We start from the raw sequence: 26,104 nt of genomic DNA, 5'->3' as shown, positions 1-26,104 counted from the left end.
ATTGCTTGAAGTCCAAAGTAAAGTTTCTACAGTCAGCGATGATTTGGAGGGCCATGTTACCTGCTGGTTCTGGTCCACTAACCCATAGTCAACGCAGCAAGCAACCAGGACATTTTTGAGAACTTCACATTTTTCTCTGCAAACAAGTTTTATGCAGAGGATGAGTTAATTTTCCAGCAGGACTGGGTACCGGTCCACAATGCCAACAGTACCAATGGCTGCCTTAATGAACACGGCATCCCTATTCTGGGTTGGCCTGCAAAGAGGCCTGAGCTAAACCCTGCAGAGGAGCTCAAGAGGAAGAACCATCAATGCAAAGGACCCAATGACCGCCATGAAAGCAACCTGAACTTCCTGAACACCTCAGCAGAACCACAGATGGATCTTCTGCATGCCATGCTGCATTAATGCAGGAATTCATGCAAAAGGAGCCCAAACCAAGCGTTGAGTGCAGAAATGGTACAGAACCTGGACAGTGGGACCCCATTTCTGTATGAAACGTCCTTTTTATTGGTCTGGTTTTCTGAGAAAAGAAAGAAACATTTGAAACGAATCACTCTGTATAAAGAATCTCTTCTCTTTTTGGAATTACTGAAATAAATAAACTTTTGAATAATGTCATTTACATAGATGCACCTGTATAAATACAATAAAACTTTTGTCTGGAAAACTTAGTCAGTGGAAGAACATGATGTTGTATGGATCGTTGTTCTTTTTAGACTAAATCTGAGACACAATCTGAGCTCCTGCTAATAAAGGAATAACTGCGAAGACGACGCTTTAATTCACCTGCAGCTGCGATCATCAGGATTCCCCTGCAGCGATCCGGCGGCGCGGGACAGTCCCATACGGGCAAAGGCGTGGAAGTGGCTGAGCATGGAGTCGGACAGGCTAGAGAGTCCGTCCGTCTCCTGCTCAAAGATGTTCTCCCAGTAGGTCTGGAGGCCCGGGGTGCCGGACGGATACGGTCCAAACAGGAAGGCGTCCAGCTGGCTGATGATCTCCTGGCTGACGCTGGCCTCAAACTTCCGGGCGAAGAAGGTGGGTCTGGAGGCCTGCTGTTGAGGAAAGATGATCGGACTCATTTCAGTTTCAGAAAAGAATAATTAATTGATGGAGATTTTATCTGTTTTACTTCATGTAGCAGGGCGCGTTATCCTGTACATGACGTACGTGCGTGGTTGTGACCGCGCCATTCAACCGCCTCTCACCGTCCAACCCCGACATTAGGATAATACCAACCCTGCAAAACCTCGGCGGCCGCCAGCTCTAAAAATACCTGCAGGCTCGGGTCTACAGCTGCTGCCAGGATCAGAGCTTCTTATAGAACCCGTCCACAGACACTGACCTCAGAGCTGCCACTACAAAGACACCAGAACCACCTAAAAGCAGCGCTGCTAATTTGTGAATACGGAGCTATTCCGGGCTCCTCCGACGGGCCGAGAGGGACCGAAGGTTGCAGGAGGATCATCCCAGAACCCAGAACTGACAAAAGTTCTGTAATGTCAGGTTAATAAGTATCTGGGTGGTACCAATATAAATTATGCTTTCAACAGAAACTGATATTTTTTTTTACCAAAACGCTGAGAGGGATCTAGAAATAATCCACATTCACGTTTCTTTTGGTCATTGTATTCTCAGTTCCTCATTTTTTTTAATTAAAAGTTACATTTAAAAAGTATTTGTCCTCTATAAAACTCTCTGAGGATTGCAACCCAAACATAAGAGTTAGATAATAAAATCTACCATTTATGAACACATCAGTGTGGAGTCTGGCTCCAGGTTTAAAGGGTTTTTTCTGTTCGCCTGGACCTGCTGTTCTTCAGTTTAACCTGCTGGGGGCGCTGCTTTAATACCGCTCTGAACATCCCATCCTCCCCAATTACCACAACAATCAGGGTCAGTCCAGGGGTCCGTTCTTCGTACGTTGCTTAAAACATCCAAGATCAAATGACACATCCAAGATGATTTCATCCGGCTAATCCTGATCCGGCTAATTGGGTTCTTCGAACACACCTGTTGTTTACGATTAGTATGGCTGGATTGAGTTATCTGAGACAACTGCGTGTTCATGCGTTTGTTTAAAAGGGGAAATGTATCGATAGTAGAAACAATGATCAGCAGCGCTGCTATTGGTTGTTCAGCATGGCCAAAGAACGCCCACAGTTTTTCTCCCAAGCAGAACAAGAGCTTTTAATGGAAGGTTATGCCGAATTTGAGTCATTAATTAAAACACCTAAAAATCTGTTAAAGCCAGGAGAGAGGGCTGGTAAAAAGCAGCAGACAAATTAATGTATAAATACTGTCCATGGTAGATGTTTCTATCACTTTCTACAGTATGTATTTTTGCATTCTAATAATCTCATATTTACTTTGTTCTTTTATGTCAGAGCCTCCACGGGACCCACTAGAACATGGCGACAAGTAAAAGTGAAATACAAGAATATTCTACAAAATGGTAGCCTTTAATTATTATACTGTATTTTAAAAAGGCACTTGTTATGTCAAGAGATCCAAATTTCAGTGTCATTCCTTAGATACGGGAAGTAAAGGACACGTGCAAACTGGGAATTTTAACAAAAAAAACCAAAACAATCTTTATCCATAAAAAATGAAAATCTTCCTTTTCCAAGTCATCCACAGTTTACACGGTAAAACTGTATTGCTCCGTGTCTAGATAATCCAACCATAGTTTTTTCTAATACAATATACGGCTCGACAGGAAGCAAGCCTTTCAAAGTAAACTAAACTTCACAATAAAATGGCCCGAACAAATCTTCTTACTGAATAGGATAAAAATAAAAAGCAAACCACCATACAAATAACTCAAAATTTTAGATTTATGGCTCCAACACCACTTTTTCCTCTTTAAAAGCCACTGTTAAATGATGTGTTTGTCTGTTTATAACAGCCACCAAGAGAAATCTCTCTACAATTACACTGTCGCGCTGCGCTAAAGGATCCTGTCTATTGCGCAATACGCGATTAATTCGAAAAACTCTGCAAATTATTCTTGCACCTTCCGCAACAGGTTGCAACTTGCAGTCGTAAAAATGGACATGGCTACGGCAGACTTCCTATCTCCTCCGCTTATACAGCCATGATCTAATCTTGTTTACATGAAATAAGCCTGCTCTGGAGCAGGCTCAAGCTGGCGCACTTGTTGCTATGACAACAAGTGCAGGAAGTCTTTCGAAGAACCAAACGATCCAAGATCATGCCAAATCGTCAACAATGAAATCCAGCTAACTGAGTTAGCGACGTACGAAGAACGGACCCCAGAACTAGAGGCAGAACTTTTAGGTTTCCCAGTTCTGTTCACCAACAAACATTGGTCCAAAAAATAACCCTCATTTTTTAATGTTGAAGTTAATTAATAATTGGGCAGCACAATAAAATTAGCTTCTATCTGTGTTTTGTGAGCAACTTTTTTCCCCAATTTCATGGAAAATTTATTTTGTATCCGCAGATAATGTCAACTTTTTAATCTTTATGATTTTATTTTGGGGGGGGGGGGGAATCGCAATAGCAGTGTTTATGACTTGCTGTTTCTTAATTTTATTTGACCAAATGAAGAAATTAAAAAAAGTTATTTATATTAAAGTAAGGTTAAAAACAACCCCGGTGTGTATTTATTCCTGTTTAATACAAAAACAGGTTCTTCTAACTGCCTTGTGCTACAAGTGAAAGCGACTTTTTCGTTGACTTTTTACTTTTGTTCTCAGCCAACTGTTGTTTTAATTATTTTGTAACTTTTGTTTTGAAAATAAAACACTTCCTGTTTCCTCTGTGTAACCGAGACCCGTTTCTATTAACTGCTCTTCAAAGTGGGAAAGAGCGGAGAACCTAATGAGGCTAATGAGTGTCAGTCTGGTTCATATCTGCAGATCTGTCAGAATAACGCCTGAACAGGTGAAAACATCTGGAACTGAGACAAACAAGGCTGGACGAGGATCACTAGACGCTTTAAAACAATCTGGCTGCAGAAAACTGTAACCACAGCAGGTCTCCATGACAAACTTTAGACCCTACCTACATGCTAACTGTTAATTTAGGTAAAATAAATTGCATAAACAGCATAAACCAAAACGCAAACAGTTGTGATGTCACCAAACGGTTGTTTTATGCAGGTGGAATCTCACCTGGAACCGCGGCAGGTCTGAGGGCTTGAAGTCATTCGGCGAGCAACCGCACCAGTCCACTATGTGCTTGTACTGGCACTTACATCCTAGCTTGCGGTTCCAGTTGGTGAGCCGCAGGTTGTTGTCCACCATGGTCTCACAGTGGACGCTGTTCTCCAGGACGGTGTGGAAAAATGACTGGGAGGAGAAAAACACGTAATTTACACAAAGATAACCTCCAGAGGACTTTGTCTCTTCCTGCACCCGCTAATCAGAACATTTACAGGAGCCACGTCACCAGAGAACTGCTCATCTGCAAACTCGTCAGGAGACCGAAATAATAAGCATTATTTATTTATTAAGAACTTTTAGTTGAATAATCCACAAAACATAACTAGATAATATTTTGTTGGGATTAATGTTTATACTTCATTAACCGATTTACCTTGTTATGATGTAGTAATGTAAGCTTTTGATATAATCATATTACTCACATGATAGCTTAATCATGTCTGTGCGAAGAAACAGAAGTTTGTTTCTTCCCTTCCTGAAACAAGAAGACTCAGCTACAAGATTATGTGCTGACTGAACGTGATTGCTCAGCTGTGTATCTTTGTTGACAACTGAGGCCATAAACTATCTGTTCCCCCACCCTTTGGTACAGCCTCAGTCCTGTAACTAGGGAAACGCCCCAAACTTAATAAAATCGAGGAGAACGCTGAGACCGGCAGAGTGGGTTGGAGATTGTAACTGTACGATCTCCTTCTACTCTCCTCGAGAATGAAACAAAACTAATTGTCTTTGTGCCTTTCTTTCTCTGTGTAGTATGATGTTCTAGGTGCTAGACCTGACATATTTTAGAGGTTTTTTATTTTATTTTTGTTGTTAAAGTTAGCCGATTACATTAATTAAATGTCAAGTTTTATACAGTATGTGTTTCTTTAAAAAAGTAGAACGCAATAATTAATCATACATTTTTAGTTTAATTAAACCTTATTACATTGTTATTTTTATTTTACATTTTTAACGTGTTTTATTTGAAGGTTAAACAGATTTGATTCAACTTTTCAATATAAAAATACCTTTTTCCAGTTTTATGTTCATGTTTATTTTATTTCAACATTCTTAAGAATAGAATAATAACTTAATGATTATTTATTTATTTGTGTATTATTGGATTGTTTCAAAACTAAACATGTAAATCTGTGTGAGTTTAATAAAACATTTGATTTTTCTCTATCAAATCCAACTTTGATAATGTTGGATTTTTTTCTCCCCTTTTGAGATTTAATACATTCTTTATCACTGCAAATAGAAAACAAGACATATTTTCCTATTACATTTTTGTTTTAGTTTTTATCCTATTTAAAAACAAATTACAATTCGTTAAATTTTAGAATAATACAGGAAATATTTTCTTTTTAATGAAATCAAATGTTGAATACATAAATCAACAACAGCAGTACAATAAGGAGAAGTATTATAAACACGTTTTTTTTTCAATTAGTTAAAATACCAAGAGAACCTTTTGACTTTTTTATTTAGAATGATATATAATAAAATCATTTTATGAATCCTAACATTTTTTTTACACATTTTCATTTTAATAAACACAAAATTATTAATGTGTAGCTGGACAAAAGAATTTAAATTGGTTGAGATCAAACGTTTTCTGAGTTTATCCATGAACTTGCTATCTTTTCTGAGATTGTGTGTTTGGCCCATCTGAGCGGGTCGGTCCGGTACCTCGGCTGGCAGCAGCGTGTAGGCGTAGAAGCGCTTCATGTTGCTGACCAGCTCGTCTCTGGAGTTCACCACGTAGTCGACAAACGGCCGGCTGAGCAGGAACCAGTCAGACCCGCCGTCCACCGACACGCCCTCCGGGATCTTGCGGTCTCCCAGGCGCCACATGTGGGTGTCGCACTCGTAGAAGACCCGGTCCAGACCCTGTTTACGGATGAAACTGGAACAAAGCAGCCTGGAATTACAAAGCCTGAAGGAGCGAAGCAGGTTATAAACGTGTTTCTGTTTTACTTTAAGAGCAGCTTAATGCAAGGTTAATTCACACCTGAACACACCGTTAAATTCTAATCTGTTTCTTAAAAAACAAACCTAACTTTTTACATTCTGACCCAAATCTCATTTAAGTTTAGGTTCCTGGACCGGGTCGGCCTGAAGGATCTAAATATAAATGTTTTCCCAACTTGTGGTTTAACAAAGATTTTTCTTTTCTTGTCTAAGATGATTTTTTTTTCTTTGGTCTGTATTTGATGCTTTTACAGAACCGTGGTACCAAATCAAAATGTTTCAACTTTCTTTCAGCTGAATCTGAAGTTTTACTATCTTGCTGGTTTGTTTCTAACTTTTTTACACTTATATTGGATCTACAGCAGCAGTAGTGAGATGAATCTCTGTTCTTTTTTGTGTATTTATGAATCCACTGCAGAAAAAACTCTGTTTCACCTGTGGACCTTCCTGCAGATCTTTCTATTTCTTTAATGCGCTGGATCCCTGTTTAATGAGTCTAAAATAAGACATTCAGGAAATGTGACACTAAAACTGAAACTAATTTGGCGAATAGAGCAAGGAGGAGGAACAGGAACGTGGCTCCTGCGTTCTCACCGAGCGTTGTCTCTGCCGTGAGACTTGATGAAGTTCATGTTGCGGTATTTGGAGAGGAACGCCACCAGCTGGTCGTTGGTCCTGGGGAGAAACAGCAGCTCTTAATAATCCATTTTTGAACAACCAAACTCCATCTGATCAGGCTGGGTTTCAATAAAATATGCAGATGACAACGAATAAAAGTAAATCTGAAGAATGATCAAAACGATTGTCCAATCTAAAACACTCAAGACATAAAATGACATTAAATTTTGTTTACTTATTCACAACACGTCATCTCAAGACCCTTTCCTAAGTCAAATCAATCAAATCATCCAGTCCGGTGTGTTAAAATGTTACTATACATAATCCATGGGTTCTAAAAATTTTTAAAAAGACGGAACCATGACTCTTATCTAGTCTGTATAATAAAAAGGTATTTATCATTTTTAGATGGTTGTTACTTTTAACTGTGGGTGGAGACGTGGCTTAGTTCAAACATTACAAGGTTGGGCTTTCACCTGACCAATATGGCCGCAGTCTTGACGTAACGTGTTTACATGTAGATTAAAACCCCAGGATGGAGGCAAACTGTGTGAAGCCCAACAGCTGTTCCTCTTTCTGGTTTCCCTGCAGATTGAAGTGGGATTTGTCTCTAATGGACTGGACTGCAGGCAGGAAGTGTCTCCAGGTTCAAAAGCTTTAAAAACAATGTGCGTGTTTCCTTGTTTGGTCACAGCTGGACATAATTATTTCATTGACTGAGGAGAGGACCGAAGAGGAGACAGAAAACCCAAACAGATACTCCTGAGGAGACAGGACCGCCAGTCGGATCGTCCTGATTACATCTGGTTAGAGTCTAAAAAGCTTGCTGTGTGGCTGTTGTTGTGTTTGAGGATAGATGGAAGAAAAACGACTAAAGAATGATCTGATTTGTTCTTTTTCTCTGCTTCCTCCTCAGGTTCAGGTTGTGTACACTGTCTGAAAAAGATCAGGAAAATAAAAATGTCCTATTTGTCTAAATGTTGAATCCAACCATCCTCTTTCCTCCAGTTTTGAAGCCATCGTAGAAAATATCTGCAGCAGATTAACAGAAAACCAGGAACTTTTGGAAAAGCAGGAAATTTCGACATGTAAAGTATTTAGGGGTCCAGATGAAAAGGTCTGACCTTGTCCTCACCCTCCAGGAAGGAATCATCCTGTCCTGTTTTACCCCCCGCTCCACCGGCCTCAGTGACCTCCCAGCTATTATTGGATGGACGGTGCTGATGCTGCGGCCGTGTTATGGATTTTAGCTGGGAGCGTGTTCTGACTCTCATGTCAGTGATCGGTCTGTTTGATTTCTCTGTCCTTACGAGGACAGACCACAGCATTAAAAGAACACGGAGAAACCCAAACAACGAGCAGAATCATGAGGCACGGATGGGTTTCTGTTGCAAAAAGCCCGACTGAGACTCCACAGACTGTGGGGTTTATTTAATCAAACGGCAGCTTTGCCTCAGCAGCAGATAAACAGCAGAGCTTTAAAAACATGCCGTCACCGCCAGCTTTCTAAACATTGATGCTTTTTGTCACTTCCTGCATCAGACAGGAAATGACAGAAAGCTTTAACTTTACCATTTTACTCACAAACTAATGATTCTTTCCTGTGTTCTTTTGGTGTCAACACCAGGAAAAAGTCCCAACTCTCTTTATTTACTTGCCAGAGTTTTCTGTGAGTTTTATACACAGAATGTGGTTAGATCCATCATTTAAACCCTTTTAGACTTTTAGAGTCCCAGGGAGGCTGTTGCCTACCTCTAGCACTCATGGGACGAGAGGCAGGTTCCCTCAGTGGACAAGCAACCTGCACTATGCACATACTCACACCTAAGAGTACAATTAAACTCTGGAGTACCCAGAGAAAACCCATGCATGTATAGGGTGAACATGCAGGAAGACCCCAGGCTGGGAGTTGAACCCAGGACCTTCTTGCTGAAAGGCAAAAGTGAGCCACTTCATCAGGGTTGATGAAATCAAGCAACCTGAAGATCCATCTCAGGTTTGGGTTCATGGACTAATTTTAAGCTGAAGGGACCTGGGTAGAAAGTATAAACAAAAACTTTTTCTAAACGAGGCGCTCTCACCTGATGGGGTAATCGGCAGCGCTGAGGTTGATGAAGAAGTCCCAGGACCAGTCGGCCATTTTCAGGAGGTCGTCCATGCTGCGCAGGTACATCGTCAGGAGACTGGCTCCGCCCCAGATGGTCGCCATCCTCCACGGAGTCACTCTGACGTTTGGGAACTGACCCGACAGAGACAGAATCTCCCTGTGGAGGTAGTCAGACCTCTGAGGAGGCCAAAGGTGAACAAGGAGAGGACGTTTAAATCATTACAATAAAGGCAGTTAACTGGCGAGCAGGTTAACGGATAAGAAATAAAATAAAATGCATTCCAAAAGTATTCACACCCCTTGAACGCTTCACGTTACAGCCGAAAAACTAAAACATATTTTACTGAGAATGGTTTAACACAAAGTGATGCACAACCGTGAAGAAAAGGAAAAACAAGAAACGGTTATAAATACTTTTTGCACAAATGAAAATTTGTAAAATCTAAGGTGCATTTGTGTTCTGCCCCTTTAAACCATCACCTCTAAATATAAAATCCAGAGGAATAAGTTGCCTTCAGAAGTGATCAGTGAACAGACTCCAGCTGCCTGTAATTTAACCTGAGACTAAATGCAGCTGCTCTGATTCTGGACTCAGAGGTTTGTTGGAGAACATCAGAGAACAACGAGCATCATGAAGATCCGCCTCTGGAGACGGGTCAGGGAGAAAGTTCTGGTCCAGTTTAAAGCTGGGTCAGGTTCTACAACATCTCCCAGAGCTCTGATTAATCCATCATCTGGACCTGGAGAGGATGGACCACCTCTCCAGGTTCAGGTCCACAGCAAAACTCTGACCAATCTCTGCCTTTCGGACTGAACAGTGGAGATTGTCACAGTTTTTACAGGCCTGCTCCTTTTTATGAATACATAATGTATTTACTACCTTCAGGATGGAATGATGATTTTACCCAGTATAACTAAAAGTGTTTCTGAAAATATAAAAACCTGACCATGATGTCCACCTCAGATTAAACTTTCAAGAGGTACCTGTTGATTGGGAGGGGATTGAACATTTTGGGTTAAGAGGAATAAAACATGATGTAGAAGGTGTGAAGGTCTCACCTGGTCCACATGGATGTAGTAGAAGTGCGAGGTGTGGTAGATGGCTTTGAAGAGCCTCTGGAACTGTCGCGAGGCTCGGCCGTGGACGACCAGGACGAAGGCGATGCGAACGGGCGCCGAGCCGTCTGAGGCCGTATCGTCGTCCCACTGCACGTTCACGTTAGCCTTACCTGGGCAGAGAGGAAGCGAGGTGGTTAACATGGAAGCTCTGTGTCCATCTTGTTTCTGACATTATCACTTAATTTATCAGGATTCAAGGACTGATGTCTCAGCAGGATCTGGAAAAACTAATCCATGCGTTTATCTTTAGTAGAACTGATCACTGCAACGGTGTTTTCACAGTTCTGCCTAAAAAGTGAATCAGAACGCTGCTGCCCGCGTCCTCATTAAGACTAAGAACGTAGAGAACATGGACCCGGTTCTGAAGTCCTCACTAAGACTAAGAACGTAGAGAACATGGACCCGGTTCTGAAGTCCTCACTAAGACTAAGAACCTAGAGAACATGGACCCGGTTCTGAAGTCCTTCCACTAAGACTAAGAACGTAGAGAACGTGGACCCGGTTCTGAAGTCCTCACTAAGACTAAGAACGTAGAGAACATGGACCCGGTTCTGAAGTCCTTCCACTAAGACTAAGAACGTAGAGAACATGGACCCGTTTCTGAAGTACTCACTAAGACTAAGAACATAGTTAACATGGACCCGGTTCTGAAGTCCTCACTAAGACTAAGAACGTAGAGAACATGGACCCGGTTCTGAAGTCCTCACTAAGACTAAGAACGTAGAGAACATGGACCCGGTTCTGAAGTCCTCACTAAGACTAAGAATGTAGAGAACATGGACCCGGTTCTGAAGTCCTCACTAAGACTAAGAACGTAGAGAACATGGACCCGGTTCTGAAGTCCTCACTAAGACTAAGAACGTAGAGAACATGGACCCGGTTCTGAAGTCCTCACTAAGACTAAGAACGTAGAAAACATGGACCCGGTTCTGAAGTCCTCACTAAGACTAAGAACATAGATAACATGGACCTGGTTCTGAAGTCCTCACTAAGACTAAGAACGTAGAGAACATGGACCCGGTTCTGAAGTCCTCACTAAGACTAAGAACGTAGAGAACATGGACCCGGTTCTGAAGTCCTCACTAAGACTAAGAACGTAGATAACATGGACCCGGTTCTGAAGTTCTCACTAAGACTAAGAACGTAGAGAACATGGACCCGGTTCTGAAGTCCTCACTAAGACTAAGAACATAGATAACATGGACCCGGTTCTGAAGTTCTCACTAAGACTAAGAACGTAGAGAACATGGACCCGGTTCTGAAGTCCTCACTAAGACTAAGAACGTAGAGAACATGGACCCGGTTCTGAAGTCCTTCCACTAAGACTAAGAACGTAGAGAACATGGACCCGGTTCTGAAGTCCTCACTAAGACTAAGAACGTAGAGAACATGGACCCGGTTCTGAAGTCCTCACTAAGACTAAGAACGTAGAGAACATGGACCCGGTTCTGAAGTCCTCACTAAGACTAAGAACGTAGAGAACATGGACCCGGTTCTGAAGTCCTCACTAAGACTAAGAACGTAGAGAACATGGACCCGGTTCTGAAGTCCTTCCACTAAGACTAAGAACGTAGAGAACATGGACCCGGTTCTGAAGTCCTTCCACTAAGACTAAGAACGTAGAGAACATGGACCCGGTTCTGAAGTCCTAACTAAGACTAAGAACATAGAGAACATGGACCCGGTTCTGAAGTCCTTCCATGGCTCCCTGGATCTCAGAGAATAGACTTTAAAATCCTTCTGTTAGTCTATAAATCCCTGAATTAGCACCTAAATACATCACAGACTTGTTATCAGGGCATCAACCCTCCAGACCACTAAGGTCTTCTGGCTCCAGCCTGCTCTGCAGAACCAGAACCAGACATGGAGAAGCAGCATTTAGTTCCTATGCTCCACTGATCTGGAACAAACTCCCAAAAAACTGTAAAAGTGCTGAAAGCCCGAGTTCCTTTAAATTAAAATAAAAAACATTTTTGTTTAGGACCGCCTTTGACTGTTCTAGTTAAACTGTTTTACCGAAACATCATTAGTTCAATTTGGACTACAGTATGTAGTCCAACTGTTTTTAATGTTTGCTTTTAGTTTCTATTTTTCCATGTTTTATTTTTCCTAATCATTTCTACATGCTGCGAGTTGTGAACCAGTTCCGGTTCTGATGTATTCAATGCTCTGAGACATAGAGGTGCCAGCAGCAGCTCCAAACTCAACATCCTCAAAGAACGTGATGGAGTTTCTCATCCCGTGGTTGTTGTTCCAAGTTATTAGAATTCAGTGGATACATACACAAGCATACTATGTTCTCTTTAATTTATATGTAAATTCATGTAGGCACCGTAAGGATAAAGCGGCTGTTAGACTTTACAATCTCAGCTGCTTACAATAAACTCAATACGTGTTTAAAACATGCTCATGGTTGCACTGGTTCTGATCCGATCATGAATCATTTACACTGTCTCACACATGATAATGATCATTTGCACACGCTTTGGCTACTCTGGGGTGTCGCTTGTACAATCAAGCTTATTGCTTATTTTTCTCACATCGTTGCTCAAATCTGCTGCTTTGTTTCTTCTGTTTATTTAATTTTTATCTGAATATACTATATTTTTAATAGTTGTGCCATACTTACTCTGCTTTTTTTTATTTTATGCCTTTTGGATGAATTCCTTCTCAACTAACTTTAGATTAACTTGTTCTGCATTTACTTTGTCTATGTGTTTTTTGTCACTGTCACGCCCGAATTTCCCTTTTTTGGGACAATATAGGTATTACTTGTCATAAATGGATCAGGAGTGTACTTATATATATATATATATATATATATATATATATATATATATATATATATATATAGATGCAATAAGATGCTCTATTGGATTGAGATCTGGTGACTGTGGAGGCCATTTGAGTACAGCGAACTCATTGTCATGTTCAAGAAACCAGTCTGAGATGATTCCAGCTTTATGACATGGCGCATTATCCTGCTGAAAGTAGCCATCAGAAGTTGGGTACATTGTGGTCATAAAGGGATGGACATGGTCAGCAACAATACTCAGGTAGGCTGTGGCGTTGCAACGATGCTCAATTGGTACCAAGGGGCCCAAAGAGTGCCAAGAAAATATTCCCCACACCATGACACCACCACCACCAGCCTGAACCGTTGATACAAGGCAGGATGGATCCATGCTTTCATGTTGTAGACGCCAAATTCTGACCCTACCATCCGACTGTTGCAGCAGAAATCGAGACTCATCAGACCAGGCAACGTTTTTCCAATCTTCTATTGTCCAATTTCGATGAGCTTTTGCAAATTGTAGCCTCAGTTTCCTGTTCTTAGCTGAAAGGAGTGGCACCCGATGTGGTCTTCTGCTGCTGTAGCCCATCTGCCTCAAAGTTTGACGTACTGTGCCTTCAGAGATGCTCTTCTGCCCACCTTGGTTGTAACGGGTGGCTATTTGAGTCACTGTTGCCCTTCTATCAGCTCGAACCAGTCTGGCCATTCTCCTCTGACCTCTGGCATCAACAAGGCATTTCCGCCCACAGAACTGCCGCTCACTGGATGTTTTTTCTTTTTCGGACCATTCTCTGTAAACCCTAGAGATGGTTGTGCGTGAAAATCCCAGTAGATTAGCAGTTTCTGAAATACTCAGACCAGCCCTTCTGGCACCAACAATCATGCCACGTTCAAAGTCACTCAAATCACCTTTCTTCCCCATACTGATGCTCGGTTTGAACTGCAGGAGATTCTCTTGACCATGTCTACATGCCTAAATGCACTGAGTTGCCGCCACGTGATTGGCTGCTTAGAAATTAAGTGTTAACGAGCAGTTGGACAGGTGTACCTAATAAAGTGGCCGATGAGTGTATATACGTGTGTGTGTGTGTATAATCTGACCCAATCGGTATAATCTGATTGAATTTGACTTTGGAAAGTGCCTTGAGATGACATATTTCATGAATTGGAGCTATATAAATAAAATAAAATTTAATTTAATTGAATATTTATATGTATATATATATATATATATATATATATATATATATATATATATATATATATATATATATATATATATATATATATATATATATATATATAGGTTTACACTTCCACCCACTTCATTGAATAGATAAATAATAAAAAAGTTTTGACATTGTTCCGTTTTGTAAATATTCTTTTACATAACAAATGTTGTAAATGCAAAGTTAATACTATATTTATGATTATTATTATCAAAACCATTTAAATCTAAAACCAGGGCTCTCCTGTCAACAGATCCACTGATCCACCTGAGCTGTGAATCTCTGCAGCTCCTCCAGAGTTTTCTGATTAATGCTCTCCTGGTCCAGCATGTCGGTGGAGCTGGGTGTCCAGGTTCTGGTGGCTCTGCAGGGAGTCCAGATGAGGGACTGATCAGACCTCTGGGAGATGTTCAGAGATCGGGATGTTGTTATAGAACTGAACCTGCTTTAACCTCATGTGCTACCTTCACAGAGCAGATGTGTTTATACTGAACTTAGATTTAAACAGGTGGACCAAAGGCAGCTGGTTCCACTAGATTATATTTTAGGGGCGTCAGAGAAAAGGAGGTGGTTTTTTAAATGCGTGCCATAATTTTGTAGAACTTGATGTGTAAAAACCTTTGCAATCCTTTAACATTACTTTGTGTTGGTCCTTGACATGAAATCATAATATAATAGATTAAAATATGTAGTTGCAGTGTGGAAAACGAGTATAAATAATATGCCCTGTAATTAAAACAACAGAGCAAACGCTCTGAGAGCCGCGTCCCCATCCATTAATGCCTGATGTTGCTCCAGCTTCTCACCAAGCTGGGCCGGGTCGAGGTGAGCTAGAGGGAACGAGGGGCCTCTGGGCCGTGGGCCACGCTGGGAACGGACTATCACTGTAATCAGGAGCTCAGCTGAGTCGTGTACGCCCTTTGACGTGGACTAGAAGGTCTAAAAAAGTCTAAAGAAAATCAGAAAGCAGCGTCAGTCTTTGGACCTGATGACTACTGTATCATCAAAGGAGCCTATAATCATATAAATGAACCCTCGATGGGCCCTGGGGTGGTTCCTAGAGAGAGTCATTAGTCAGCCCTTTCAGAACAGGACTACAAACGGGTTGTTTAATTAGGGTGTAATTACCCTGGAAGAGCAGCGTCCTCACTGCGTCTCTTGGTGCTACAGACCCTGAAAATAGAGCCGGAGACCACAGAGATGGCTCTCTCCTTCCAGGCAACACGCTCTGCTAAAACTGCTCCTCACAGGGTAAATTTAGAAGGCAGAAAATCTGCAGCCACAACCGGCTCCTCGCGTCTCTGGCATCTAAACTCACAGTTGGACTTTTTTTTCTGCATCCTGTCTGTCTCACCTTCTATGGGACAGAAACGAGGAACCTTCTCGGGCATCAGCGCCTTGTCTTTGTGCTTGCAGTACACCTCGACGATCCGCTGCCGGCACTCGCGGCTCTTGGCTCTGGATAGAGCAGAAATGGCCTCTTTCCCACTTATTTCACACTGTGGCTGCTCCTTATTGGGCTCCAGACCCGGAGGCAGCGGAGGCGAACCGGGCCTCTTTGTCTGGAAGAACGGGGGATCCTGATTGGACCCCTGAGCGGGCGCTGGAAGGGTTGGGACCAGTGGTAGGGCCCTCTGGATGCGGGTCTGGTTGTGAAGTTTAGGAAGGATCGGGACATGCTTTAGGACTTCATTTCCCAGCATGCTTTGGTTCTTCTCCTGCTTTCGCTTAACATTTGCGGCCGGTAGTCGCTGGCGCTGCGATCGGGCTCCCAGGTTGCTGTTGCTGTCGATGGCGTCGACCGAGTTCTCGTTGTTGTTGCTGTCCGGACGGAGTTTCTCCTTCGGACGGTGGGGAAGGTGGACCTCCTGCAGGGCAGAAGAAAAAAATTATTATAAGGCAGAAAATAAAAACTTCTCTAAGACACTTTCCACTTTTCTTAAAGCATGTAATCAAAAGTTCACTGGAGGAAACACAAAACTTAAAAGATGGAACACTGAAAATCCAAGATTCAAAAGATTAGAACAATTTTAATTCAGTGGGGTTTTTTTTGTATTAGACTTTTCAAATGTTACAAAACACAAACACAGTAGCTCAGACCAAACAAGGGACAATTTAAAAAGAAAAGGGAAGCAGACAAATATCAAGTACAGTCATCAAGTCAGTTAAACGAACAGGCCCGATATACTTCAAGGGTCACAGGTTGAATAGAAAGTGTCCATGGGCGTGAGAAGCAAACATGTAATGTATTCACTGGGAATTCACTCCTGTATCACTTTGTGCCATGATTTCTTAGCGGGGTGAGAGTCTTTGATCCAAAACAGCAAAATGTTCTTCCTGGCAGTAAAGGTTAACATGTTATAAAGTCGCTTGTGCTTGATCCGAGGATCTGTGATGCCCAGGAGGAGATATTTTGGATCGAGCTTTATGGTAGTATTGAAACTATAATACAAATCTTTGACCACACCAGACCAATAGTTCTGTATCTTTGTGCATCGCCACACACAATGAAAATAATCACCAACTTCATCTTTTCCCGATTCTATTTGCAGCCACAGAAGCAAAAGGAACATTAGAAATTAGTGCTTTATAAAATACACTGATGGATTTCGTACCTCTATGAGAACACAAGGCATTCTCTACAGTAGAGAGGTCGTTATTAGTTAGTGTAGCATCATCAGAAATAAAATTCCTAATTTACAGGAATCTAAAAAAAAATCTACCCTCTCTAAACCAAACAGCTGCCACACCTTCTGGAAAGATAATATAGACTGATTTTTGATTCAAACACCGTTTAATGCAGACGGTGGATTTTTAACGTAGAAATCCAGGCCTGGATAGATGCAGGTCTGATAACAAAATGTAATAAATAAAACCTTTTAGCAGAACATCGATTCATAAAGTCAGAACGACCCCTTTAATCTGCTTTTCGTGGGAATCAAACAAACCTTTTTCTTATCATTAACAAACTCAACAAAGTACACCACAGTTCTTGCTGTTGACGTGAACAATCAGCTTAAAAAAAACATTACTTCAAAAAGAATTTAATCTGGAAAAAACACAACTTGAAAATGCGGATAAAATCACAGCAATGATATGAAAATTGAAATAGTTTCCCAGCGGTAGCAAAACTAGCAGCTAACACGTTCCGGCTGTCCTGCAGCTTCAGGAGCGAGTCGTGGCTGATGGGCGTGAAGAGAAAGTCAGCGACTTTTTACCTAAAACTTTGTGCCACTTTATCAGGCAACACAAACAGCAGATCAACCAATCACAGGGCAGCAAGTCAATGTATTCATGCATCTAGACATGCTTGAGACGACCTCCTGGAGTTCAGAACGGAGAAGAGGGACGGGAACGTGGTTTGGTTGTTGGTGCCAGAGTGGCTGGTCTGAGTATTTCAGACACGATAATCTGCTGGGAGCTTTAAATACAACCATTTACAGAGAGAGAGAGTTTACAGAGCAAAATATTCAGTAAGCGATGGTTAATGTATCATATACTGCAAAAAACGGAACTAAAAATTAATAAAATTTGTCCTTGATTTGAGCAGGTAAATACGATTATCTGGCAATGGAATTAGTATTTTTACTCCTAAAATAGGATAATTAGATAAGCTGCACTTGAAATAAGATGATGGAGACGAGTTGTTCCTATTTTAAGTGCAAAAATCTTATTCCTTCGGCAAATCATCTTATTTCTCTGCTGAAATCAAGAACACATACGTTCATTTGAAGAAATGTTTTATTCTCTTTAGTTCTGTTTTTCTGTAACGTGTTTTAAATATGGAAGTAATATTGGAAATAAATAAATAGGTTTTAACTTCATGTTATTTGTAACAAATCAGTGTGCTGATTTGCCATGGGACAACAAGCAAACTCACTGCTGGCTAGGATTTGAACCCAGGACCTTCTTGCTGCAAGGCAACAGTGCCACTAACTGTGCAGACCCCTATACTGATAAATACAGTGGGTACGGAAAGTATTCAGACCTCTTTAAATTGTTCACTCTTTGCTCCATTGCAGCCATTTGCTAAAACCAAAAAGGTCCTTTTTATTTCCATTTAATGTGTTAAAAACCGAAATATCACACGGTAAAAAGTTTTTAGTCCCTTTGCTCAGTATTGAGTAGAAGCATCGTTTTGAGCTAGTACAGCTCCTTTGCTTTAGGTCATCGCCTTGCTGGAGGGCGAACCTTATATATAACTTTATTTTATCTTGATCAAATGGTTTTTGGTCTTTTTTTACAATCATATAACGTGGCTATATACCTTTAATGAGAAATAAAATTGCCTTTTTTATTTTAGCAAATGGCGGCAATGAAAAAAAGAATGGATAATTTAAAGAGGTCTGAATACCTTCCGTACCCACTGTATATACATTTTTAAATATTGCCATTATGGCCAATAACCACACCACCGACATTGCTTCTCTGTTTCCAGTAAACTCCTCCAATCCTGCACCGGATCAATGTTAGCGTCACATGACCAAGGAAAGAGCACATGGCTACCCGCCTCCACTCCCCTCCAGGAACACAAACGGCACCAAGACAGAAACAAACGTTGGTCGTCACCAGTTTTACCGACGGGACCCAAACTGATATGTTAACAGATGGCTAACATTGGTCAATCCAGATCTTAATGCCAATATGTTGTTGTCTCCTGCTGTTATTTATGCACAGGTATAAATGCCCATTTTGTACAATTTCAGGTCACCCTACTCAGTTACACATTTCATTTAATCTGAGGATGCCTCTTTTATTATCTGCACAGTTAATAAAAAGCAGAAGAAACTGATATCTTTCTTCTGTTGGGATCTCTTTCCCTTAATTGCTGCTGATACTCCTGAGTTTCCCCCACTGCGGGACAATTAAGGATTATTCTATTATATATCATTCATCCCTAATCACTGTTGCTCGTCTTCGTCGTCTGTAGCAGGTTTAAATCACTGCTGCCCGTCTGCTGACATAGCAAATTAGTCCCATATTGTCCTCCCTGCACTGGCTGCCTGTAGGATTTAGGACTGCTTTTAAAACTTTAGGTTTTTAAGATGTTTATACAGTCAGGCCTCCACTTACTTCTGCATGTTTACTACAGAACCCTGAGGTCAGGTAAGTTATTCTCTGCTCTCTGATGTTATTTGTCTCGTTAGTTGAGGAGACGCAGCTTTCACAGTATTTTGGCCAATACCTGGAATGATCTTAAATCTCCATTAAAGACTCGTCTCTCTAATTGGTTTTGTCAATAATTTTACTGTAGATGTTGTATATTCCTGCTTATTTTATTTATTTTTTATGACTTGTACATAACCTGTGCAGCACTTTAGGGCTCTGGCACCCCCGTCCATTCTGACCCGTCGGTGCGCTTGTTACAGCTGCAAAGCAACGTGACCTTGGTGGTTTCTCCTAATCCCACAAAAATCGGCCCATTTCTGTATTTCCCAGAGATAAACAACGTGTTTCTGAGTGTGTGTGGGAGGCAGCAGTGATATCAGCGCCGACCACCTGCTCCACAGGCAACCTCTCATTATCTCATCCCTAATATCAGCTTAGAGGAATGCGTGTGTGCAGAGAGCCGCGGTGAATATTTCCAGCTCTCCAGGCAACATTGTGAATTAAACAGGAAGAGATAAACGGCTTTCGCACACTGCGGATGAATTAAACTCACTGGGGATTTATTCTTTCATCCTTAGCTTTTAGAAACCTGAATGTCGTGTTAATATTAGTCAGAATGACCAAAGGCTTGGGCCCGATTTTGTATCTAGTGATCTCCATTTGGCAGATATTATTTAGAGGAGTCATTTTGCTCCGAAGCTCACCTGCCAGCCTTGGGTTCCACCCCAAGGCTCATTCACGGTCCTCCAGCTTCCTGCCGTCAGCCTGCTCCTGCACTCAGCTTCCATCTGCTCAGCCCAGTAACATACTCTGGTTTTCTACCTCCACAACTCATTATTTGCAATAAACTCTCAAAACGAGCTCTGTGTGTGTGTTTGTGTTCGGGTTCATCGAGACAAATCATGACACTAGACATTAGACTAAAGCAGAAAATTCCTTTAAAATATCAGTTGTAAATTAATACATGAAACATCTACCAGGTGAGCACAAACTGATGCACAACTGATACGAAAGGTGGGCTGACTCGTAAAAAAATCCAAAACTGCAGAACAAAAATAACAGACTCCTGGATCTTAATGAAAGGTTTCCCAGAGGAGCTGAAGCTGCAGGTCGGACCAACATCATTTTAACGCCTATATATAAAAAAAACAGGACGTCCTTTGAGTTTATGTCTGTATAAAGTGACCCAAAATGTGGTAGATCTTTCCAAAATAGAAATAATTTACAGGATCTTTGTGCACTAAATTGTGAAGTTGTTTAATTAAAATAACTTGATATGATTTATCTTTATTTGTGGCTATTATCAATGGTCTAAGTTTTGTCGTAGGTGGTTTTCACGAAGGACCAAAGTGCAAGGAGGAACTCTGGAGATGCAGGGTGACTTAACCAGGAGGGAACTTACAAGAAGACACAAAGAGAGCAGGGCATGGAACCAGGGAGGACGGATCAGAAGAAACCAGAATCAATGAGAACCGAGCAGCTTAAATACTGAGGAGGAATGAAGAAAAAGTTCCACAGGGCAACAGTTCAAGGAGGGAAACCCAGACATGCCTCTCCTCAGCAACAACCTCCAGCTCATTCTGGGGGATCCCAAGGCGTTCCCAGGCCAAACCGGATATTTAGTCCCTCTGCTGAGTTCTGGGTATTCTCTGGGGTCTCCTCCCAGTGGGCTGTGTCCAGAAAACCCCCCAAAGGGAGGCGCCTAGGGAGGCATCCAAATCAGGTGAGTCTAATAAGAGGAACACTGAACAGTGAAGGAGGATTACAGACCAAGATGGCTGATTAACAGCGAAGGAGGAGTACGGAGCAAGATAAACACAGAGGAAGCGCCACCAAAACACAAAAGCAGCTACAAACCAAGTGGAAACAGACCAAAGCTAACATTAGAAAAATAGCCAAGGACACAGGAGGAAATATAGTAAGACCTGAATAACAATAACACAAATCCCAGGAATGAACTGAATATGGAAAGATTGGACCGCACCAAGACACCGTGCAGCAAGTTTCTAAAGAAACTCAGCCGTTCGCTCTGTAACAGAAAGATGTTCAACGTCAACATGAGCTGCGCTCAGTTCATGTTCCTCAGGTCAAAGTCAGAGTTTGAGAAACTCAAATGGAAACTAAACAGACAGGAAAGATCACAGCCAGGCAGGAACCGAAGACAATGGAGACAGAAAGGATTCATTGAGACTTTGAACATCTAGAGACACGTTCATGACGTTCACAAAATAAAAGTCTGGACAAATGACAACCAGAGCAACCAAAACATCACATGAAGACAGAAATCTATGGTGGTTTTATTTACGGGGTTCAGTTTGTCTTTTTCCTCCCGGTTGGACTCTAATCAGGTGAAATTTGGTCCTTTCTAACAGAAAACCATTTACAGAAAACTCAAAACCTGACACCTCTAGACAGAAAACGTGTTTCAATGTCCCTCACTGATCTCCATACAAAGAAAAGCTGAGTTTTTTCCCAGGAGGCCATGCAGTCCATGGAGACGGTCCACGGCTAAAATACCAGCGCTCTTTATTCTAACACAGACCAGAGTCCCTGGCGTCCTGCAGAGGAGACGCCGGGCCCGCCTCCTCAGCAGGATCTTATTGAAGTTGACTTCGCTGCAGTCAGACCTCCTGCCGGTTTACACAAAGGGAAGAAAACACACACAGAGAGGCAGGAATGAGTCCTGAAGGCAGGCGGAGGCAGGAGACGGAGGAGGAGAAAACCTGAGGACTGCAGAGGATGAGACAGAAAAGGCTCGCCTGAAATCTGGGGAAATACAGATATCAGGAAATATGACAGGCAAGGACCCTGTTTATATGACACAGGTCAGGCTGCATCCTCTGTGGGGGAAGAAAAACATGTAAAATGAATTCATCCTTTATGGCAGTAGAATAATCTGTCAGTGGCGTGTTAGAAAAAGGCTAACTTCAATTTGAGCAAACTAGTTAAGTGTACCCTGACCTAAACCCAACAGAACATCTCTGGGATGTCAAGTTTAGCCACCAGGTTTCTGCTCAGACTGTCCAGTGGTTCAGTGATGCCCTGGTCAGGATCTGGGAGGACATACCCCAGGACACCATCCTTCATCTCATAAGGAGTCCAACGTTGTCAGAGAGGCATGCAAACACACATAGGGGCCACACAAACTACTGAGGGCCCTTTAGAGTTGCTGCAATGACATTTCATGGGTTCTGTGGGTTGATAGTTTTCATTTTCATCAGATGATGTGGTCTCCTGTTGTTCCAAACATATTACCATCTCATACCAGGATGGAGATCCAGCAAGATTTGTTTCCTAATTGAGATCTGACGTGTTTTCAGAGCGTTGCTATAATTTATTTGAGTTTTGAAAACCTAAATTGTCCATAGCTCCGCCCACCTGTACCTGTGTCTCAACAATTACGCATCAATTTTAGATGTAGAAGCAAAAACAATCTGAGGTAGAAAAAAAAGGAGCTGCTGTAGTTTACGATGTGATACCAGCAGAACCACAGCTGGCAAAGCTGAAGGTGTTTAAATGAGTCGATCTGACAATGTGATGAGCTATGGGTTAGACCAGAAATAGGGAGAAAATCGAGGTAAAAAGGGATGATATCCATTTTAACTTATAATAATTTGACTCAAATAAAATCTCTGAGGAAGAAATTTGTCTATTTGTGAGTAAAAAAAAAGCTCATCTGGCTCTAAATGTGTTTACAGGTTCTAAACAACTGCAGATAAAGTGAATAAAATCAGACGGGGAGGGTGCAACTTTTCAGCAGCAGTTATGAGGTGATGGAAAACGAAGGTAAACGGTTAGAGTCACACTGAGCTCTTTCATAGAGCCTGACACTGCCGCTCTGTTAGGACTCTGCTGATACATCAAATAAGCTCCTGTGACGATGTGTTTGCAGTCCAGGACCCTGAAGGTAACGAAAACAGCCTTAGTCAACTTCCCCCAGTTTACAACTCCATCCTTAAGCTGACACACTCAGGGGCCAGCTGACTTTAGGCCCTCAGGAGTCCCACAGATTGTTTTATGTCAAAATCCCAGACGTCCTCCTCCTCTTTCGAATAGAAGTGATATACCCTTTCTTGTCCCTCAGGGAAATTCATGAGTCTTAGCAGCAAAGTAAAGTAAAAAATATAGAAACAACAAAAAAAAATGCAACTGTACAGTAAGGACAGTAAGGATCTGCAGCATAAGAAAAAATACTATATTAAAATAATGATAATAAAGACGTGTACAACTGAGTAGGGGGATTTTAAGGAATATGCACAACGTCAATGTATATTTATTCAATACAATTAAATTTTATTTGTATAGCACCAATTCACAAAATGTCATCTCAAGGCTCTTTATGAAGTTAAATTCCATCAAATCCTCCGCTGGCCTTCCTGATGAGCATTTAAAAAGGTATAAATAGACTTTTTTATCGTACATTTATGGAGGATATTTTTCCAGTCGTTACATTTTATATACGGAACCTGGAAGAGGTCTAAAAATAAGAACAGATGGATGGATAATTACGCTTATTTAGATTCAAAATGTGCATCAGAATAATGAGATGTCATGTCTGTGTTAACCATCATTGTGAAGCCAGTTGCTCTCTGAAAGCGTGGATGTTTGAAGGATACTTGAGGGGTTTCCTCAAGTCTAATTATGATTAAAATGCCTCATCATCTCAGGATGATCTCAGAATCAGACATAAAACGCCCCTAGAGCAGCAGTGCTGAACGCAGCAGCTGCAGTTTCTCCCAACGAGACAACATGACCATCACATCCTGTATTAGATGTTCAACACATGCAGCTGAGAACCTGCTGCAAACCAACAGCGGAGGAGGATTCTTTCCCCCCGAAGGTAAATGCAGCTGCAGAAATAAAATAAAAACCGAGGCAGATGGACTCAGAGTGAGCTAAATTGACTGTTTTAAAAGGTCACGACCTTGCTGAAACAAAGCAGGGATTACAGCAGGGATTTCAGTCTACGCCAGCTTTAGGGAGAATTATCTCAAAGAAATCAGGGGGGAAAAAAATCCATAAAGCAGCTTTCAGGCTTTAATATCAGCATTTGAAACCAAATCACCAACAATACAACCTTCCACAAATAAACCCATATTTATACCTCTAGCTTCATGCACTTTGTTCAACAACCTGTCCTCCTGACCTTAAGTCACTGCTGGCGTTGTCCTGAAGAGCAGATGACACTCTGGATGTGTTTTCCTTCTCTAATCACTGGTAATGTTATCAATAGGTTTCTGATCTGTTTTTTAATTTATGCTGCAAGTTGAGCTGAACTATGAACCTCAATAAGAATATGAAACTAGTCTAAAACCAGGCTACAGTAGGTACTGACTCCAGTTCACATCCCATCAGCTCCCTCAAAGCAAAATCAAAGCAGCATAAAAGCTACAGGTGCATCTCAATAAATAGGAATATCAATAAGAATTGTAGTTTTTTTCATTAATTTAGAGCATAAACTGAAGTCTGGCCCTACCATACAGTACCTGTAAACCATAATAATCACAATCACTGTGTGTAATAACGCTAAACCAGTTTCACTTCGACCTGAACTTGATTACCACAAAGGATTGATCAACCTTGATTTGTTTCCAGAGATTCTGACAAAGAGAGTCGCTCATCCTCGACACTGCCTGCAGAAATGTTGCTGCTTCAAACAGGATAACTCCACCTGGTAGTCGATTAACTTCCTGTTAGAGCAGCAAGAATACTGGTCAACATCTGCAAGACGATGACCGTTGGTCAAAACTCAGAAATCAGACTAAATCCCAGATGGTGAATCACAGCTTTTATGATGTGAATTGTCAGTAAGAACAATCCAACTTTGTGGGAATCTGTAACTGACAGACTAAATGTATCCCAACATCCCGTAATGTTGCCTCCATCAGAACGCTGAAAGCGGCGGTTCGTCCCTGACTCAAATAACTGCAACACCTCCTCAGGATGCCGTCACGTTCTGCAGAAGCCCGTTAATCACCCTTTTATTGACGTTTTGCAGCAGGTACACCTGAAACATGCAGGGCAGCACGCCCCGAGGGCCAGGGTTGAAAGCTGCTGCTACGGATAAGATTAAACTGAGATGACTGAAGAGTAAGGCTGAGAATATTCAAGTCGAGACGTTCAGCATCAGCACTCTCCATCTGTACACCCCCACCAAATAGGTTTTAGATTCCTGGGTCATTGTAAACTTCTGAGCTTTCTGTGTCTCTGCTCTGTCTTCTCTAAGCACCAGTGGGTCGAGGCAGATGAGCGTTCACACTGAGCCTGGTTCTGGTTCTGCTGGAGGTTCTCCTTCCTGTTAAAGGGGAGTTTTCCTCTCCACTTTCGCTTCATGCATGCTCAGTATGAGGGATTGCTGCAAAGCCATCAACAATGCAGACGACTGTCCACTGTGGCTCTACGCTCTTTCAGGAGGAGTGAATGCTGCTTGGAGAGACTTGATGCAACCTGCTGGGTTTCCTTAGAGAGGAAACTTTCTCACCAACCTGGAGGATCTGATGGAGTCTGACTTTGGAAAGAGCCTTGAGGTGACATGTTTCATGAATTGGCACTATATAAATAAAATTTAATTGAATTGAACTGAATAACTGCAATAGACTGGCGACCTGTCCAGGGTGTCTCGCCCATTGACAGCTGGAGATAGGCACCAGCACCCCTCGTGACCCCACAAGGGATAGACGTGTTGGAAAATGGATGGATGGATGAATTGAATGGATCATATTAAAGGTTCACTTTCTGGGGTATTTTTTCTCTCAGTGTTGTCTGGTACACTCTGGGCCCAGAGAATAAGCATTTAAAAGATGCCAACCCTGAATAAATAACATTTATCAAGGAGCCAAATGTCAGTGTAAATAATGTCTAGAAGTCTCAAATTAACCCTAAAACAACTGTACAATTTATCCACATTTATTTTACAACAAGCTTGTGATTTATCTCACAGAGCTGGACGCCGGTGCATAAATGTTAAAGGTGAAAAGGG

At 41.7% G+C, this 26,104-nt stretch overlaps 1 protein-coding gene across 2 annotated transcripts in view; it reads right to left on the bottom strand.

The window, feature by feature from the left end:
- LOC105918613 (xylosyltransferase 1) overlaps window positions 1-26,104 on the bottom strand; it is a 47,415-nt gene that overhangs the window by 10,574 nt on the left and 10,737 nt on the right. The window contains exons 2-8 of one of the 2 annotated variants that reach the window (XM_036129886.1): window positions 15,371-15,884; window positions 9,934-10,103; window positions 8,849-9,051; window positions 6,744-6,824; window positions 5,868-6,084; window positions 4,143-4,319; window positions 790-1,055 (exon numbers count right to left, since the gene is read on the bottom strand). In XM_036129886.1, coding sequence (XP_035985779.1) covers window positions 790-1,055; window positions 4,143-4,319; window positions 5,868-6,084; window positions 6,744-6,824; window positions 8,849-9,051; window positions 9,934-10,103; window positions 15,371-15,884 — 1,628 coding nt within the window. Of the gene's footprint in view, window positions 1-789; window positions 1,059-4,142; window positions 4,320-5,867; window positions 6,085-6,743; window positions 6,825-8,848; window positions 9,052-9,933; window positions 10,104-15,370; window positions 15,885-26,104 lie in introns of both variants that reach the window. The other variant, XM_036129885.1, reaches the window with a different exon arrangement.

This window comes from Fundulus heteroclitus, unplaced genomic scaffold, assembly GCF_011125445.2.
Source record: "Fundulus heteroclitus isolate FHET01 unplaced genomic scaffold, MU-UCD_Fhet_4.1 scaffold_245, whole genome shotgun sequence".
NCBI lineage: Eukaryota > Metazoa > Chordata > Actinopteri > Cyprinodontiformes > Fundulidae > Fundulus > Fundulus heteroclitus.
Note: the sequence above shows the minus strand (reverse complement) of the source record. Positions and strands in the feature narration are given on the sequence as shown.